Below are 17,320 nucleotides of genomic sequence, written 5' to 3' on the forward strand. Positions count from 1 at the left end.
GACAAACCAGCATGGACACCACATTTTATTAATTAAAATGTCGATATTTGGTGCCAGCATATCGATTCTTGTATCGCACAAGGAAGGACAACGATTATAGCCATATTGATTTTTTGTCCCACCCCTATCAGTGATTAGCAACAACATTGATTTTGATGCATCTTTTCTTTCTGTGCAGTTTCAGATTTAAACAAAAAACTCCCTCCCAGCACCTTTGAGACAAAACTGTACGCATCCAAAAATATTATATGTTAAATAAAACAGATAAAACATGAGAATGACAGTTACAGTACAGCTGCAGTGCAAGATGTGTTTAACAGCAGTGGCAAACAGAAAGGTTTTAAGCCTTGATTCAAAAGAATGAAAGAGTTGGAGCAGATATAGTTGTTTTTTTTGCGAGTTTGTTCAAGGAACATGAGCACATTTTGAGTCCTCTAGATGAAGTCCTTTGTAGTCTCTGGCAACTAAAGCAGTCTGGCCATTGAAGACTTCCATAAAAAGTTCTCTTGAGACTGCAGCTTCCACAACTGAATCCAGACCTCTTTTGTCTCCAGCATCAGTCCTTTCAGCTGTCTTTTTTCTCCTCCTCGATCATCTCTCAACTTATCGCTCTGGGAAATGTTTGACATTATGTTTTAAACCTGAATGGTCCCTGATGAGCTAAGAGAATGGAGCTGAATTGAATTGTTCAAATCATGTTTGTTTAAACTTGTGGTGTAATGTGGTTATAATTTTGGTTATGGTCATGCATGTTGAAAAAGAATCTGAAAATTTAACAAAAAGAAAATCCCAAATCTGAAAACTTTTATTTACAAAGCCACAGACTGCATCTGTTTATAGTCTATGTACAAAACAATATACACTTGTCACATCTTGGGTTGAGTATAGAGAGAACCAAAATCATCCCCACAGTATCAAGTAAATCAGATGTGATATGCTGTTCTGATATGTGATAATCCTGTAGAAATACAAATTCTATGAATAACCCATAAAAATTAAACTATGGTATAAATGTAATGGTTGAACATTATTAGATGTGAGCTGATGATTCCTCCTTTCATTTATTGAGACTATGAAGAAAATGAGATCTTATGTTGTGTTTGATATATGATATATATGGTAAGAAAATGGTGGTGAAATTATTTTATTTTTATACAGCAAAGGTAAGGTCATCATCATCATGAGTGAATTCAGCATCTGCTGTCACAACAGACACTGTGATGTAACATAACACAAATGTTTGTACTGAAATCATTTATATTCATGCATTCAGGTCCAATATATAAAGCTACGCTAACAATATAAGTCTGTTGTCTACCAGCGGCTCCCAGAGAGCTCCATGCTGACACCACCATCCTTGAGAAGATGGGCAGGTGTCAGATCTCTGCCGAGCATCAGAATAAAAACACTAACACATCACACACAGTATGATGATAATATCTAAAACACAAGGTTCACTCTCAGTGGTTTCTCTGACATGAGAAATACGTGTCAGAGAAACCTGTGATTTCAACACAGATTTGCTGTCACAATGTAACATCATCAAGCCAAGTGACAGGGTGCATCCCCTGGAGGAGTCGATAGTGATTTTACAGCGCCCTTTCAGATTTTAGTGTGTCAGGGGGACATGTATGTAGCAACATCACTCACATTAGGCTTTTTGCTGGTAGAATTTCTCTACTCCTTACTGGGTTTGGCCTGTCAAGTCATTATTCCTTCACTCCATGTTTTGTGAAACCCTCAGGTTGTTTAAGGCAGAGCTACCCCACCTGCAGGACAGTTTTGCGGATAAGCTTTTGGAGCTGATGCCCCGGCTGTCGTCCTGTAAACCTGTGGAGATGGTGAAGATCCTGCAGATGACGCTGAGACAGAGTGGCCTGCTGCAGCTCAGACTGCCAGAGCAGGTAGAGTCAATGAAGTCAGTACAGGAAGGCAGGGGGACCACTGAACCACATGAGCTTCCTGTATGGACTATGGACTCACACTCTAAAACAGTGTGTTCTTGCAAACACATCATAGCATGATAATGAATTCTTTGACCACGAGTGTCGTTTTGCCAGTGAATAATTTCTGCAAATAAATCTGTGAAAATGTGTTTTATTATCAGCAGCAGCGATGCACAGTTCACTCAGTTCTGTTTGGTTTTCATGAGCATTTTCCTGCTGCTTGACAGATCCATCGGGCCACAGCCACCATCATAGAGCCGACGGGGGAGTCTGACAATCCGCTGAGATTCACCAGCGGCCTGGTGGTGGCATTAGACATTGATGCTACACTGGAGCATGTCCAGGACCCTCAAAGCACTGTCAAAGTTCAGGTCAGTGTCGTTAACAACTCAAAAACTAACCTCAGTTTTACACACACTGTTATTGGATTTTGCTCGGCTTCAGAATTACACACTTCAGTAATCCTGGGTAGACTGCAACAGAATCTTCAATATTTATAGCTTTTCACAATTAGTTTGGGGTCAGAAAAATGTAATATGGGTCACTGCTGCTGATTCTGTTGCAATAGTGATTGTGAAGTACAGCTCATTTGGTTGAAACAAAACTGTTCAGATCCTCTGTCCTTACAATGGACATTACTTTTCAGTGTTGTCTAGATCTATAATGACTGTCATCTGACTCTACACAGACACACAAACATATTTGATTGGATGTCTATAAGCCAGTCACAGTGATCCACATCATCTTAGGTGGACTGCACCCGTTTTCCACAAGCATGGCCAACTGGCACCATTTCAAGCATGTCAGCGGGGTGAAACACATGTGCAGTGAAATCTGGTCTGCATTTGCTGAAAGGCTTAATAGCTGGTTCACTATCATAGAACAAAAAAGTCTTCAAATACTATAAACAAAAGCTTTCTACATGCAAATGCTCTGTTGTACATCAAGTCAAGGCAAGTCAAGTCAATTTTATTTATAAAGCCCATTATCACAAAACACAGTTTGCCTCAGAGGGCTTTACTTAGACATTCAAATTGTCTAAGGAAAAACTCCCCAAAAAAACCCTGTAAAGGGGGAAAAAATGGTAGAAACCTCAGGAAGAGCAACTGAGGAGGGATCCCTCTTCCAGGACGGGTAGACGTGCAATTGATGTAGTAAATAACAATTAAATTACAATAATGTCAAAAAGGAAAGAGAAAAAAAGAGGCGGGGAGACGCAATAGCATGTCATATAACAATAGTGATAGGTGCAGAAATACTAAATGCACTCTATGATAGCATGTGATGCTACATGCAAATATTAGGTAGGTGGTAGGTAGTAGGTGTTGATAAGAGTGTACTCATAAGAGTGTCAGTGTGAGTGTACTCATAAATACAATTAATCAGCTGCAACTGATTCCGAATTCTGCATCACAAGTTATGACAAGTTATGACTAGAGATTAGGAGGAGACGAGACATTAAAACTGTTGAAGAAATAATTTACATTCAGTCCAAAAGTTTGCTGTGGTGGTGTGAGTTTATTGAAGCATGCTGGCATACTGGTGAACTGACAAGACACAGAGCAGGTCTGAGTCGGTGAGCTGACCCCGACAAAGGAAATGAATGCACTTGTATACAGTATAGGCGCGGGGGTGTATTTACATATAGAACTGTAAGGAGTGGGGGCACACAACAGTCAGGCTATTAAATTAGCAAATTGTGAAAGGAGGGCAGGTGACAGAAGGATCTCACATTTGGCATACAGCAAGATCAAGGGCCAGACCAGTGGGGTTTATAAGCTGCCCCCAGACTTGGTGATTGGCAAGTCTGCAGTGGCCAAATGTGTATTTGTTTTATCAATCCACACTTTTTTCTTTTCTTTTTCTTCTTTTTTTGGAAACACATCTTGTCTAAAGTCTATTCAGTTGTGATCAGTTTCAATCTTAAACAAAATGTGTCTTATTGGTGGAACAGCTTGAGTTACAATGGAGTGCATGATGTCTGCGGTTGTTCCAGTGATAAATGGTTTCGACATGGAGATCAGGAGGTAAACAACAGTCAGGATTTAAAACAAGCAAGACTAATTCCAAATTAAGCCAATGTCCCCAACACTGGTTCAACCTAGTAATACAACTAGTGGTGACGGGATTATGAAATGTCTTGGTCGTAATATGTTGTTGGCTAAATGTCTGATAACAGCACAAGTTCCATTCAGTGCAGTATGAATTTGTTAAGTTTTTGTTTTTCAGCAGTCATTACTTGTGAGAGCATAGACACGCCCTTTGTAGTAGAGTTTGTAAGATCTTCAACTGCATGAGAAAGATCTCTCATTTGGTCCAAAGCTGCCACGAGTCTGTAATTTGGAATGAGAGCACTAAAATGTTTTGCATGGTGTTTGTGAGTGTAAAAGTCTCTTCTAATGATGAAGACATCCAATAGCACATAGCCAGTACCACATGACCCAGAGTTAAATGGTTCCTTCATTTTCAATGGGTCATTATTAGTCACCATACCTGCTGGTTGGAGGGCTGTGGTTCCTTCGCCTTTCTGTTTTGGTGCACTGAAAGATTCTGACTGTGGTGTCTATAGACTTTTATGGTTACCCTCAACAGTCCACTCAGACCTTCAAAAGGGGGAAAGTAGACTTCCGGTGGAGCGACTGAAGCGGATGGCTGCATAAATAATCCCTCCCGGTCGGTCGGAGTTTATCCCCCAATTGAAATATAAACACTCGCTAAATTTTATACTAATTAACGATGGAGGGGGAAAAACGCAAGAAGGGCAAGGGCAAACAACCCGAGAAAGTGGAGAATGACGACAAACTTGCGTCTGAAGAAGAGGCCATGGACGAGGAACAGGGAGACCGTAATGGCAGACAATGCACTGAGCTAGTAGCAGCGGATATGGAAGCTAACATCGCTGCTATACGTACAGATTTAAAGTCCATGGTCTCGGAGGTGAAGTATGAGCTGGGTAATTTTCGAGACAGCATTAGAGAAGATCTGAGAAGGGAGCTAACTGATATAAGGGAGGAAATTCAACACAAATTGAGTGAAGTAGTGGCGGACCTCAAAGCTACAACCGAAAGACTGTGCGAAGCAGAAGGCCGTATAGCCGACATTGAAGAGTGCTCTGTGGACTTCAGAGAGGCGCTGAGTCAGTCATTGCAAACCCAGGAAAGATTACAACTGAAGTTAACTGACTTAGAAGCACGCTCGAGGCGTAATAATGTACGCATTTATGGCATCCCGGAGGGAGCTGAGGAAAATAACATCCAGCAGTTTATTGCCAAAATCATTACAAAAGAGCTGCAGCCCCCCGCGGGAGTCGAGCTCGGCATACAACGGTGCCACAGAGCGCTTGGCCCTAGACCCCCAAAAGAGGCACAACCCAGGTCGATACTTGTTTACTTCCAAGAGTTTAAAACCAAAGAGTTGGTGCTGCATTCTGCATGGAAGAAGAAAGAGATCTACTATGGCGACAGGAGGATTTATTTCGACCATGACTACCCCGCAGAAACGCTGGCAAAAAGAAAGGCGTATGCACAGATTAGGAGACTTCTGAGAGAGAAGGGGATACGGTTTCAGACACCACCGCCAGCCAAGCTACGAGTCTTCCTCGACACCGGGCCGGTAACGTACGAGAGTGCAGCGGCAGCGGCGGAGGATCTGAAGAAGAGGGGCATCTCTCTGGGGCGAGAGAACATGGTTGATTCCGGGCTCACAGAGAAAACACCGAAAAATACCTGGCAGCGTGCAGTGAAGACAGTCAGCACCCAGTCCCACCATGAGAGGATCAAGGAAAGGCTGCGAAGTTTTCAGCGGACCTGATGGTGGTGATTACGGAAACGGGAGGTAACAGACTGTCTAATGTAAACATAGAGACTTGATTTGCTTTGCTATTTACGACATCTATTGCTCGTCTGTCCGTCCTGGAAGAGGGATCCCTCACTATCCTCTACCGCTCTTCCTGAGGTTTCTTCCTCTTTTTTTTCCCCGTTACAGGGGTTCTTTTTGGGGAGTTTTTCCTTGGGTGATGTGAGGGTCTAAGGGCAGAGGGATGTCGTACACTGTAAAGCCCTCTGAGGCAAACCATGTTTTGTGATAATGGGCTATATAAATAAAACTGACTTGACTTGACTTGATTGAGAGGAGGGGGTGGGGGGCGTTAGTGACACTGGGGTTGCAGAACGGAGGAGTAATGTCATTGTTGATGGGAGCAAAAACTATACAGCACCTGTTTGTTTTGTAGCTGGCTCCCCCCCCACCCCATTAAGCTTGAACCTTATCCATTTTTGTTTATACCTCTCATTTGTTTAATACACAGCTACCAGCTCTTAATTTCAGTTTTTGATTTATTGCTGTGTAAGATTCCCTTTAACTCATAGTTTGATTATAATGGACCGACATATACGGGAAAGAGATTGAACTCTGACGAATTTAGTGCACAAATTACAAGTTGCACTGAGGAGGGGCTCTGGTGGCTCGCTAGACTACTCCCCCCCACCTTAAGAAGTATTGTGTTACTTCAAATTGGAGGTCTACCTGAGTTTTTTTTTTCTTCTTTTCTTTCTTTTTTCTTTTTTTTTTTCTTTTTTTTTTTTTATTCAATGTTTTTAGTTTGTTCTACAGTTCAAAATCAGTTCAAGTTCGGTCACCAAAAGCATGTCATTCACTTACCTGTGTCAATTGTGGGATTAAATGCAATGTCAGGAATATAGGGTGGTTACCCTTAATGTAAATGGTCTACACAATCCGGTCAAGAGGGGCAAGGTTATTGCAAAGATGAAGAGGGAGAAACTGCATGTGATATTCTGGCAGGAGACTCATCTCAACCAGTCCGAACATGAAAAGCTAAAAAAATACGGCTTTAAAAATACATTCTACTCATCCTATAAGAATGGGAAAAAGAGAGGGGTAGCAATTCTGATCCCTAATAGAGTGAACTTTCAAGTGGTTTCTGAACTCTGTGACAAAGAGGGTCGGTATGTAATTGTTAAGTGGTACCTTGAACAGAAAGAAGTTACACTAGTAAATGTGTATATACCACCTGGCCAGGAAACCTCTTGTATTAAAGAAATTTTTGATTTGATTGCCACTGAAGCCACAGGAGTTTTAATATGTGGAGGAGACTGGAATACCCAATTACAATGTAAGCTAGACTCCTCTAACACATCAAAGAGATCCACTCCTAACGCTAGAATAATCAAGACTTTGCTGACAGAGCTCGGGTTGGTCGACGCATGGAGGGAGCTCCATTCATCGACTAGACAATATACATTTTACTCAGGAAGTCACAGAGTGCACTCAAGAATTGACTATTTCTTTATCAATAATTCGGACAGGCATAGACTTAGGGATTGTAGTATAGGTATTCGCGACGTCTCTGACCACTCGCCTGTTTACCTATCACTGCACCTAGACAACAAAAAGAAAAACACAATCTGGCGACTTAACACAAGTATCTTAAATGATAACGCATGCAAGAATTATGTACAGAAGGAATTTAAAGATTACATGGATAACAACAATAACGGGGAAGTATCGCCAAGTGTTTTATGGGATGCAGCCAAATCAGTAATTAGAGGAAAGCTTATTGCCTACACATCACATAAGAAAAAGGAAAGAAGTAAAAAACTGTTTGATTTACAAGAAAAACTTAGAATGTTAGAGAGCGAACATGTAGAAGGGAAAGATCCCCACATCCTAAATAAAATTAATATAGTTAAAAAGGAATTAAATGGACTCTATGAGGAGGAACTAGAGAAAAAAGCCAAGTTTGTTAAGCAGAGATATTATGAGAGTGGCCCTAGGGCCTTAAAACTCCTGTCATGGAGGCTAAGGAAGCAAAAGGCAGAGAGTTCCATATTTGAAATTAGAGACCCTAGAACTAAAAAAACACACCATAAATTAGAGGACATACAACACATCTTTGAAAATTACTACAGAGAATTATATAGGGAACCAAATACAACCAGCCCTCAGGAAATAAATACATTTCTGGAATCATTAGACTTACCCTCCATAGGTGAAGAACAGAATAAAGCCCTAGTGGCAGATATTACAAAAGAAGAAATAGAAAAGGCAGTCTCTAGGCTGAAGGCCAATAAAGCACCGGGAACAGACGGCTTTCCGGCCGAATGGTACAAGACCTTTAAAGAACAAATAGTACCTATACTTTTGGATTGCTTTAACCACACACTTAAAGAAGGTGATCCACCAAGAACTTGGAGGGAAGCAATCATTTCAGTTATTCATAAGGAAGGTAAGGATAAAAAAGAGTGTAGTGCATATAGGCCAATCTCTGTACTGAATATTGATTATAAGTTGTATGCGTCAATACTGTCTAAAAGATTAGAACATATGATACCAGAACTAGTGGACCCAGATCAAACAGGCTTCGTATGTGAGAGGCAGACGCAAGACAATATTAGACGGGTGCTGCATATACTTGATCATGTGACTAAAAGGAAAATACAAGCTGTAGTACTCAGTCTAGATGCCGAAAAGGCGTTTGACTCGGTTCGCTGGGAGTACCTATATTTGACGCTGAGAAGATTTGGATTTAATGACGACTCTATTAAGTGCTTTAAAACCCTATATTCTTCCCCAGATGCCAGGATAAAAATTAATGGACATCATTCTCAGGCTATTGAGCTGGAGCGAGGCTGCCGTCAAGGTTGCCCTCTCAGCCCAGCTCTTTTCGCCCTGTTTATCGAACCCTTAGCACAGTCAATTAGGGATGACCCGGTAATAAAAGGAATAATGGTCAGAGGGATGGAGCAAAAAATTTGTCTGTACGCGGACGACGTTCTATTACTTATAACAGCGCCAGAGATTAGCATCCCTAGGCTGATGTCTACACTAAAAGAATTTGGAACCTATTCTGGATATAAATTAAATGTGCAAAAAACCCAAATTTTAAGCTATTCTTACTCCCCTCAAAAAGACATGCTGAATAGATTCGATTTTAAATGGAGCTCAAAGGAGATTAAATATCTGGGAATTCGAATACCTAAAGATCTATCGAAAATATATGAAAGTAATTTTGGCCCCATAAGTAAAAACATCAAATCAGATATCGGCAGATGGTCTCAACTGCCCCTAGATATGCACAATAGGATAGAAACAATAAAGATGAATCTACTTTCCCGATTTTTGTATTTCTTTCAATCCCTGCCGGTAATGATCACACAATCGCAATTTAACGAATGGGATAAGTGGATCTCAAGATTCATATGGGCGGGTAGAAGACCAAGGATCCAATTCAAAACACTGCAACTGGCTAAAGAGAAAGGGGGCAGATCACTACCATGCTTGACTGACTACTATAAGGCAGCACAATTAAGACCACTTGCATGCTGCTGCAACCCAAATTATACAGCAAAATGGAAGAACTTGGAAATCTCACAATTAGACATACCGTTACAATCTATATTGGGCAGTAAAACACTGTATGAGCAGCATTATAGCAACCTGAACCAATGGTCTAAAGTCTGCCTTCGTATTTGGTTTAATGAATGTAAGTCACCATCACTTGAACGACAGTCTAGGTTACTGAGATGGGTTGCCTTTGACCCTGAATTTAAGCCTGCAGGGATTGACGGGAGGTTTAAACATTGGTATAGCAGGGGAATCACTTCTTACTGCTCAATTATATCCAAGGGAGAATTTGACAGTTTTCAGAAAATTTCAGACACATATGGGCTAGAAAAAATTGACTTCTTTAGGTATCTCCAAATTAGATCCTATTATAACGATCAGATAAAATCACTAGAGGAACGTGAGACCAACTTAATTGACATATTTACTGACATGTACAAAAACAAGGACAATAGGAAACTTGTTTCAAAATTGTACTCCCATATTCAATTTATTAAGAAACACTCAACAGATAAGGTTAGATTAAAATGGGAGAAAGAATCTCAAACTGTCATCACAGAAGAAGATTGGTTGAATATTTGTTCTGTGCAGTCAACTTCCACTAGTTCTGGTCTCTGGAGAGATTTCTGCTGGCGGAATCTGGTTAGATATTTTATAACCCCTAAGTTAAAATATTTACAGACAGGGGAGACGGCCAGGGGACTGTGTTGGAGGAACTGTGGTGAACAGCTAGCAGACCATTTTCACATATTTTGGAGCTGCCCAGCTATTCAGCCATATTGGCAAAAGATTACACAAGTAATACAAAATATTTTTGGAGATGAATTCAACAGCTCTTTCTCCACAATCTACTTGGGGAATATTGCACCCCATATACCGGGACGAGACAAATATCTTCTGAAAATTTTATTAGCAGCCAGTAAGAAAACCATAACTCGGAGCTGGTTACAGCCCACACCTCCAGCAGAGTCTGACTGGATCGATATTGTGACCAATATCCAAAATATGGAAAGGATGACCTTCTTGTTAAACCTACAGACTGATATATATTTGCACTACTGGGAAAAATTGATTGTGTACATGTCCACAAGAGATGCTCATTGAGCCATCATGTATTTGTAACCCCATCAGTATAATGTCTGAATGAATGTATAGGTGACCAAATGTTCGTTCTATGCTCTTCTGTATGTTGTCTATGTTCCCTTTTATAAAAATAAAGTACAAAAAAAAAAAGGGGGGAAAGTAGTGGGTACAGGGAGGTGGGCGCCACAATCGGCTGTCATTGTGGACTCACAGATTATCTACATACATCCATGGGAGAGCCACAACTTATGCTCCTGTAGGAGTGCCACAGCAGTAGAAGCAAGGTTGTGACAAAGCCTTAATTTGAAAGGAAAGACAGTTTTGGCAATGCTTTGACTGACCATGTAGCCAAAGCGTTTTTTCGTGAACCAGGATCATTTGATTTGGTTTAGGCATCACATTTATCAACAGCAATTTGTGAAGGTTTGCATACTCTAAGTTTGTCTGTCAGTCCCACCAAGGATGTGTTGAATCCTCGGTTTGCCCACAATATACAAAAGTTGTGAAAATATTCCAAAATATATCTTTATTTAAATGGTAACAATTTTACCTTTAGTGAGGTGGCAGGCTCTCATCAGTGCATAAAACTCCTACTTGGGTGGACCTTGAGGGTGGCAGGACGGCGCTTTCAAAAATGTAAAAGTTATCACAAATTGCATACCCTGTGTATGGCACTCCACTCTCTCCAAAGGCAGTCATCAAAGTATAGAAACAAAAGAGCTAAAGAGATGTTTCGGAAAGGTCTAAACAAGGTTTTAGATAAAAGAAGAATGACATTCCTGCAGTTAAGAGGATCACCATCATCCTTTGTAAAGAAAAATGTAATATGGTTAAGAACAGAACATCTTTTCAGTATAATGTGTGGAGCAGTATGTGTTAGTACAGGTTTTGCCTCTATGGTCCTAGTCACAAGTCTTTGCACTTTCTGGTAAAGGGTAAGTGAGACCTGAGCTTTTGTTTGATATGCATTTTTAGTTTCTCCTAGCCATTTGGGATAAGTAGGACCAGATAAGTATAAAAACTAAGCATTGTGTTTGACCAGGAAGTAGATTTTGAAAAAAATAATGTCCTCATATGAGGACAATGGGTTTATTTTACCATATAATGCAATAAAATCAACAGTGTGTAACAAAGTATAAAACTGTTTATTTCAAAGGCTTTTTGTTTAGCATTTCATAACTATATGAATTTTCCTTGTTCCATATTAGGAATGTCCTTTTGGTCACATTTTTTGGCCTGTGTGAACAGATGCAAAACAGTTGCATTCAGTTTGCAAACATAGGAGCACATTACATGTCAGAGTTACCAGTGTGTAACAAAGTATAAAACTATTTACTGTAATTATTCAAGTATAAAATTTCAGTGCCTGAACATGGCTGTGTATATACAAAATTGCAAACAATTTAGCAAATCTGAAATAACATATCATAACATATCTGAGTTGTAAGTTTTGTAACTCCTTTCCTTGTTCCATACTCCAAACTAGGAATGTCCTTTTTTTCTGTAGGAACAGTCCGTCACACCTACTAGCATGTGTGAAATGCTGCATAAAAGTTGCATTCAGTTTGCAAGCACAGTTACACATTGCATGCAGAACACCGCACACGAGATCTCCCAGAGCAGCCTTTTTTTCTGCAACACTCGTTTTTCAGGTTGACCATCTCTGAAAGACGTGCAGCAGAAGTTGTGCAGATTGAGAGATGGAGTACTAGAGTTGCCTAATTTTTTTGTCTTTTTGCGAATAGTGTACATTCTCTTCTTGTACATGTTCGGCATCAGTGTCACACTTGGCCAAGCATGCCTGAGCCACTGTCATATGAAACTCGAGAAACTGCATTATGCCCAGTCTTGGTGTACCACACTCAGCGTTATCCCAGCGAGTAGCCAACTGTTGGCTAGAGCGAGATCAGTGAAGTGCATCAGCATCCGAATTGTCCACTTCTTCGTTCGGACGCTCATTCGGTAGTAACTCATCATCCTGTCTACCAAGTCCACCCCACCCATCTTGTAGTTGTACTCGTGCATAATACTTGGTCATGTGACGGTCACATATTGTTTGTCTTTCTTGGCCCATCACTGGCAGGTGTCTTCTGGCTGTTTAGCATGAACAGTGGAAAGCAACAACATTGGTTTGTTGTTATACCACGTCACTACACATAACTTCCATCTCCTCTGGTAACTGATGCTACGGCACCTCTTCCTTGCTGTTTCATGGTTTGGTCACTTGGTAGCTTCCGCAGCGCTTTGGTTACCCGGTTCTTCATTACTGTACCAGTCATGTACACATGCTTCACCTGATCCACAGCTTTCATGGTTGTAATGAATTGATCACAGTACACTTTTGTACCAGTATGCAGAGTTTTAGTCAGATGTTAGATGACCAAGGCTCCGAAACCCAGTTCCTCCGCTACCTGGACCTGTAAACGCAGTGCGTTTGCACCTTGATATACTTCAAAGTCCAGCACAATGCCATCCATTGAAGCCAGCACAAAGTTCTTCATGCCAACTAGATTGGGCTTTAGTGGCACATACTGTCAAAATGAACAGGCTCCTGTAAATGGGGTCATCTGCTCATCAGTTAACACACATTCTGGTTGAACCTGAAGCAAGCAGCCTTTGAGAATGTGATCCATGAAAGGTCCCATCTTCCAGAATATGTCAGTTCTCCTCATGTCTTCTGAAATGTCATCATCAATAACTACTTTAAGATTTTTCCTCAGTTTGAAAAATCTGTCACGTTTGGTTTTGTCACAAAAGGCAGTGATTTGTAAGGCACTGGACCAAAACATCCTTACTTGTGAGTAAGGCAGGCAAGACATCAAAATTGATGCTCCAAAAAATGTAAAAATCTCATCAACTGAAGTGTTGAGATAGCTACCTCTGTTAGCTAGTGATATAGCATTTGTGCAGTCAGTAATGTATTTAATCAACTCTGTATCAATGTAATGCTCCATATAGTCAAGTGGCTGCCAATCTTCTCGTTCATGCAGCATTTCATCTTCAGAATAAAACTGAACCAAGTCTGAAGTAAATGTATCAGACTTCCAGCGCTCTCCACGTCCATCTTTGCAAGGTCCTGGCTCATCAGATCTAGATCTCTCACAGTGACTGTCATCACATTCACCATCATGGTCATCATGTTCACTGGCTCCTGCCTCATCATCATCATTGTCAACACGCTGACGTTTAAGCACGCGTCCTCTGGATCTCTCTGAATTAGATGCACATGGATGGAGTTGTGGCTCACTATCACTATCATTACTGCTCTGCTCATCTGATTCTGGTGAATCATGTGGAATATAATCTTTATCCATGTCAGGATCATCACAATCAGACAAATCCTCCACCTCAGAGATGTCTCCTGCTATTGCATTCGTCAATCTTTCTGCTCTTGACAGAGAAATACACCCTGGAAATGTATCACATAAATAAAAAATAAAAATCAGTGGATACTAATTTGAACCATATGCAAAAACTACATTTTATCCTTTTGTAAACTGCTAATTTTTCCCCAAATACTCTCAAACTACGTTTCCTTACTTTTACAACTTCACTTTGCATGAATGATAATAGACTCCCCTCAGACGAGTACTTCATAATTAGCAGCATCCTAGCTTGTTAATATTGCAAAAAATTTGTCAAATTTGCATGCCATATCAAAGTACAAACATTATTTAGCATAAATTAATAAGTTTCAACCATAGAATTTGATGCGGTTTTGTACCTTTTCCACTTTTGTGTCGAGACCGGCTGGAGAATGACATGACTGATGACTGAAATGGCTGCCATCTTTTTTTGTTGTTGTTGGTTTTTTTTTTTTTTTAAAGATTTTTCGGAGGGCTTATATTGCCTTTAATCAATAGGACAGTGTGAGTATGAAAGGGGTAGAGAGAGGGGGGGAGACATGCAGCAAAGGGCCGAGGCCGGACTCGAACCCGTGGCCGCTGCGGTGAGGACACAACCTCAGCACATGGGGTGCCGCTCTATCCACTGATCCACCAGGCGCCCCGAGCCATCTTGTTTTTAAACTGATCCGTGTAATCTGCGTCTACCAGATGGCACAGAAAAGTGTCCACAAACACTGCCAACAGGTCTAAGTTAAGTAGAATGAAGTATAAGGTGCAGGAAACCCAAAATTTAATGTCCTCATATGTTGAGGCAGGTTCGCAGTCCAGTCACTGTCACTAGACAGCTCAAGACTATCATTAAATTTGAGCAGCATGCGCAGCTTGAACTATGGATATTAGACAAGGAATTAGTCTGAGGAACATTTGCAAGAGGTCGTAAGAAGTTATGGTTGAAGTGGAAACAAGTCGTTCTAATTAAAGCCAACATCACAAGAGGAGGGGTGGCCCATACTGACAGGGACACTAGACACAATTTTATCATGGACTTTCCCTTTCTCTTCATCTATAGGTTGATTTTTATCTAAAGGACTGCTGGCACAGCTGTCAAGTTATCTTTGTTGGTCTTTAAAAGATGTCATCAGGTGAGAAATAGATGATACAGTGTAATTTATATGGTATTTCAATTCCTGCCCTAACAGATTCATGGGAACGGTGTCAGACAGAAAAATGATTTAATCGTTTTAAACGGGCATGCTTAAGATACAGATAGACACACTTGCCAACCTGTTTACATTAATCATTACATTACATTGTTTTGCCAGTTCCATTAAAGGAGCATGGTCACATTTGCTGGTGCCATAGACAGGGCAGATATGATTAGGTTGTTGAAAATGTGCACTTTTTCACTACGATGAAAGGAACTCCCAATGCCTTTGTCTCAGGGAGGTGAGATGCGGCTTTGTCCAAGTGTTAGTGTCCTCTAGTTCCCCTGGGCTCCTCTGCCATGTTCCCTCTTTGCTCTATCTGTGTAGTGAGATACTTAGAAACTATTACATTTGTTTCATAAACATTTCATGCTGTTTGCTGTAGTCTCATATCATTATAACAGTCTTCACAAAGTAAATCTTTAAGATTTGTAGAGGACAGAGAAAATATAAATGACACAATCCTCAACTGTAACAAAAACCCAAAGTGACAAACATCATCAAAAAACAATAATATACCATTAAATCTTTTGATGTAATCATTGTAGTTTGTTTTGGTGCTTCTGGAAGGGTTATCCAATAAGGTTTTCATGCTTAGTGTTGTGTTGCTCTAGTTGTTGCACTAGCTTAACTTAACTCTTTTTTTATTTCTGTGCAATTAACTAGACTATAAGGATTTTAAATGGGATTTAACATTAAGCTCAGTTTTTTCTAGTTATGTTACCAAATTTTCTCAATTTTTTTAAAATGTCTCATCAACATTTATATTTTTGTACACAACTTTTTTTTCTTCAAGGTTTTTTTTCACACTTCTGTTTAAAAAAACTTTACACTGGTTGCCTGTTAGTTCTCACATTGAGTTTAATGTTCTTTTATTAGTTTATAAGGCACTGCATGGCTTTGCACCAGGCCACATCTCAGAGATGCTTTTAGTTTATGAACCAGAAAGGCCCCTCAGACCCTCAGACTCTAACTTGTTTGCTGTCCCTGGGTAGAAATGTTAAATTCTGGCTGGGTAGAACCAAAACATTTGATGATTCTGCTTGTAACTGTTCTGCTCCAAAAAGCTGGAACAGCTTGCCGGAGGATTAAGAGGAGCAGGAAACATTGATACTTTAAAACGCAAAATAAAAGTCTATCTATTAGTCTGGCTTTTATGTAGCATCTTACTATCACAATTTTATGGTTTATACTTATTCTGTTTATTAAGATCCAGATTCATTTTTAGCATCTGCTGTTACACGTGTGCATGTGTCATACCCTAAGCTCAGAGTGAGTCCTAGCCTCTTTTGAACAGCCTTGGAGGCATGGAGGAAGCACAAGGCACATTTTAATCTATTCATTCATACATTCATTTTATTTTTGAAATGCACTGGTCATTCATCCTTCAAATCTGCGAAAGTGTGTTCCTTTGTGCAGTTTAAAACCGCATCTGCTAATAACTGCTATCAGTTCAGCTTGTAATGCATTTGAAAACTTGCATCAGTAACAGGTTACTGCAAACCTGCTAGTGAGTGCAGTGACTGCAGGGTCAGAGTGGCAGTGTAAGTTCTGATTTATAGTTACAAGTCAGGATTGTATTTTACATTCAAATTTTCTGTTGTGGATTTTTCCTTTACATCACAGACACATGTCCACTCAATGTTGTTATTAAACTAAAACCCTTAACTGCTCGCTTTTTTGCTCACAGTGAACACAGTCAGACTTAGCTGCTCTCTGTGCATCACACACACCCTCTGTCTCTGCAGGTTCTGTATCCAGACGGCCAGAGTCATGTGATCCATCCTAAACCTGGAGACTTCAGAAAGCCTGGACCTGACAGACACAGACTCATCACACAGGTGTACCTCTCACACACTGCATGGACAGGTCAGTTTAATACACACAGATCTCATGTTACCCTTTTGAAATATTTTCATCTCCGTTTACTTTTAATGAGGATGTAGCACCAAACACACCAAGCAGCTGCAGAGTGCAGCTTTGACATTGATTTTTCTGCAGCCAGGAGGTGTGTTCATGTGTTTGAGGTAGGTAGTAATTCTTTGTACCATAGGCCGACATGTCACAGGACTCTGTTAACTGATTGGCTGCAGGTATTCTCTGGCAGAACTTTGCCGTCAAAAGTTAAACTAGTCCCAACTTTCTTTTGGCCACACTGGTCCAGAATCAAGCAGCTGCAGCTTTCCATAGACATTACAATGCAGCTTGCCACAGGCCAGACTTCTCTGCTGCTGGGTGTGTTTTTGGCATAAACTGAAAGACATCAGAAAACAGAATCAGCATTTAGAGATTTGGCTGAAGTATTTTAAACCAAAATCAGCTCTAAAGTCTTCTCATCCGTATCAAATTTTTCTGACTTGCCAATAATAATCTGCAG

At 40.4% G+C, this 17,320-nt stretch overlaps 1 protein-coding gene and 1 pseudogene across 1 annotated transcript in view; one reads left to right on the forward strand and one right to left on the reverse strand.

Moving 5' to 3' along the window:
- Window positions 1-17,320, forward strand: part of ints4 (integrator complex subunit 4) — a 37,601-nt gene that overhangs the window by 16,031 nt on the left and 4,250 nt on the right. Inside the window, exons 21-23 of the mRNA XM_042486222.2 lie at window positions 1,745-1,904; window positions 2,174-2,317; window positions 16,692-16,812. Of these exons, the coding sequence (XP_042342156.2) occupies window positions 1,745-1,904; window positions 2,174-2,317; window positions 16,692-16,812 (425 nt within the window). The remainder of the gene's footprint in view (window positions 1-1,744; window positions 1,905-2,173; window positions 2,318-16,691; window positions 16,813-17,320) is intronic.
- LOC148189460 (uncharacterized) lies at window positions 12,465-13,705 on the reverse strand (annotated as a pseudogene).

This window comes from Plectropomus leopardus, chromosome 6 (assembly GCF_026936395.1).
Source record: "Plectropomus leopardus strain MGB_pleo_1.0 chromosome 6, ASM2693639v1, whole genome shotgun sequence".
In the NCBI taxonomy this organism is placed as follows: Eukaryota; Metazoa; Chordata; class Actinopteri; order Perciformes; family Serranidae; genus Plectropomus; species Plectropomus leopardus.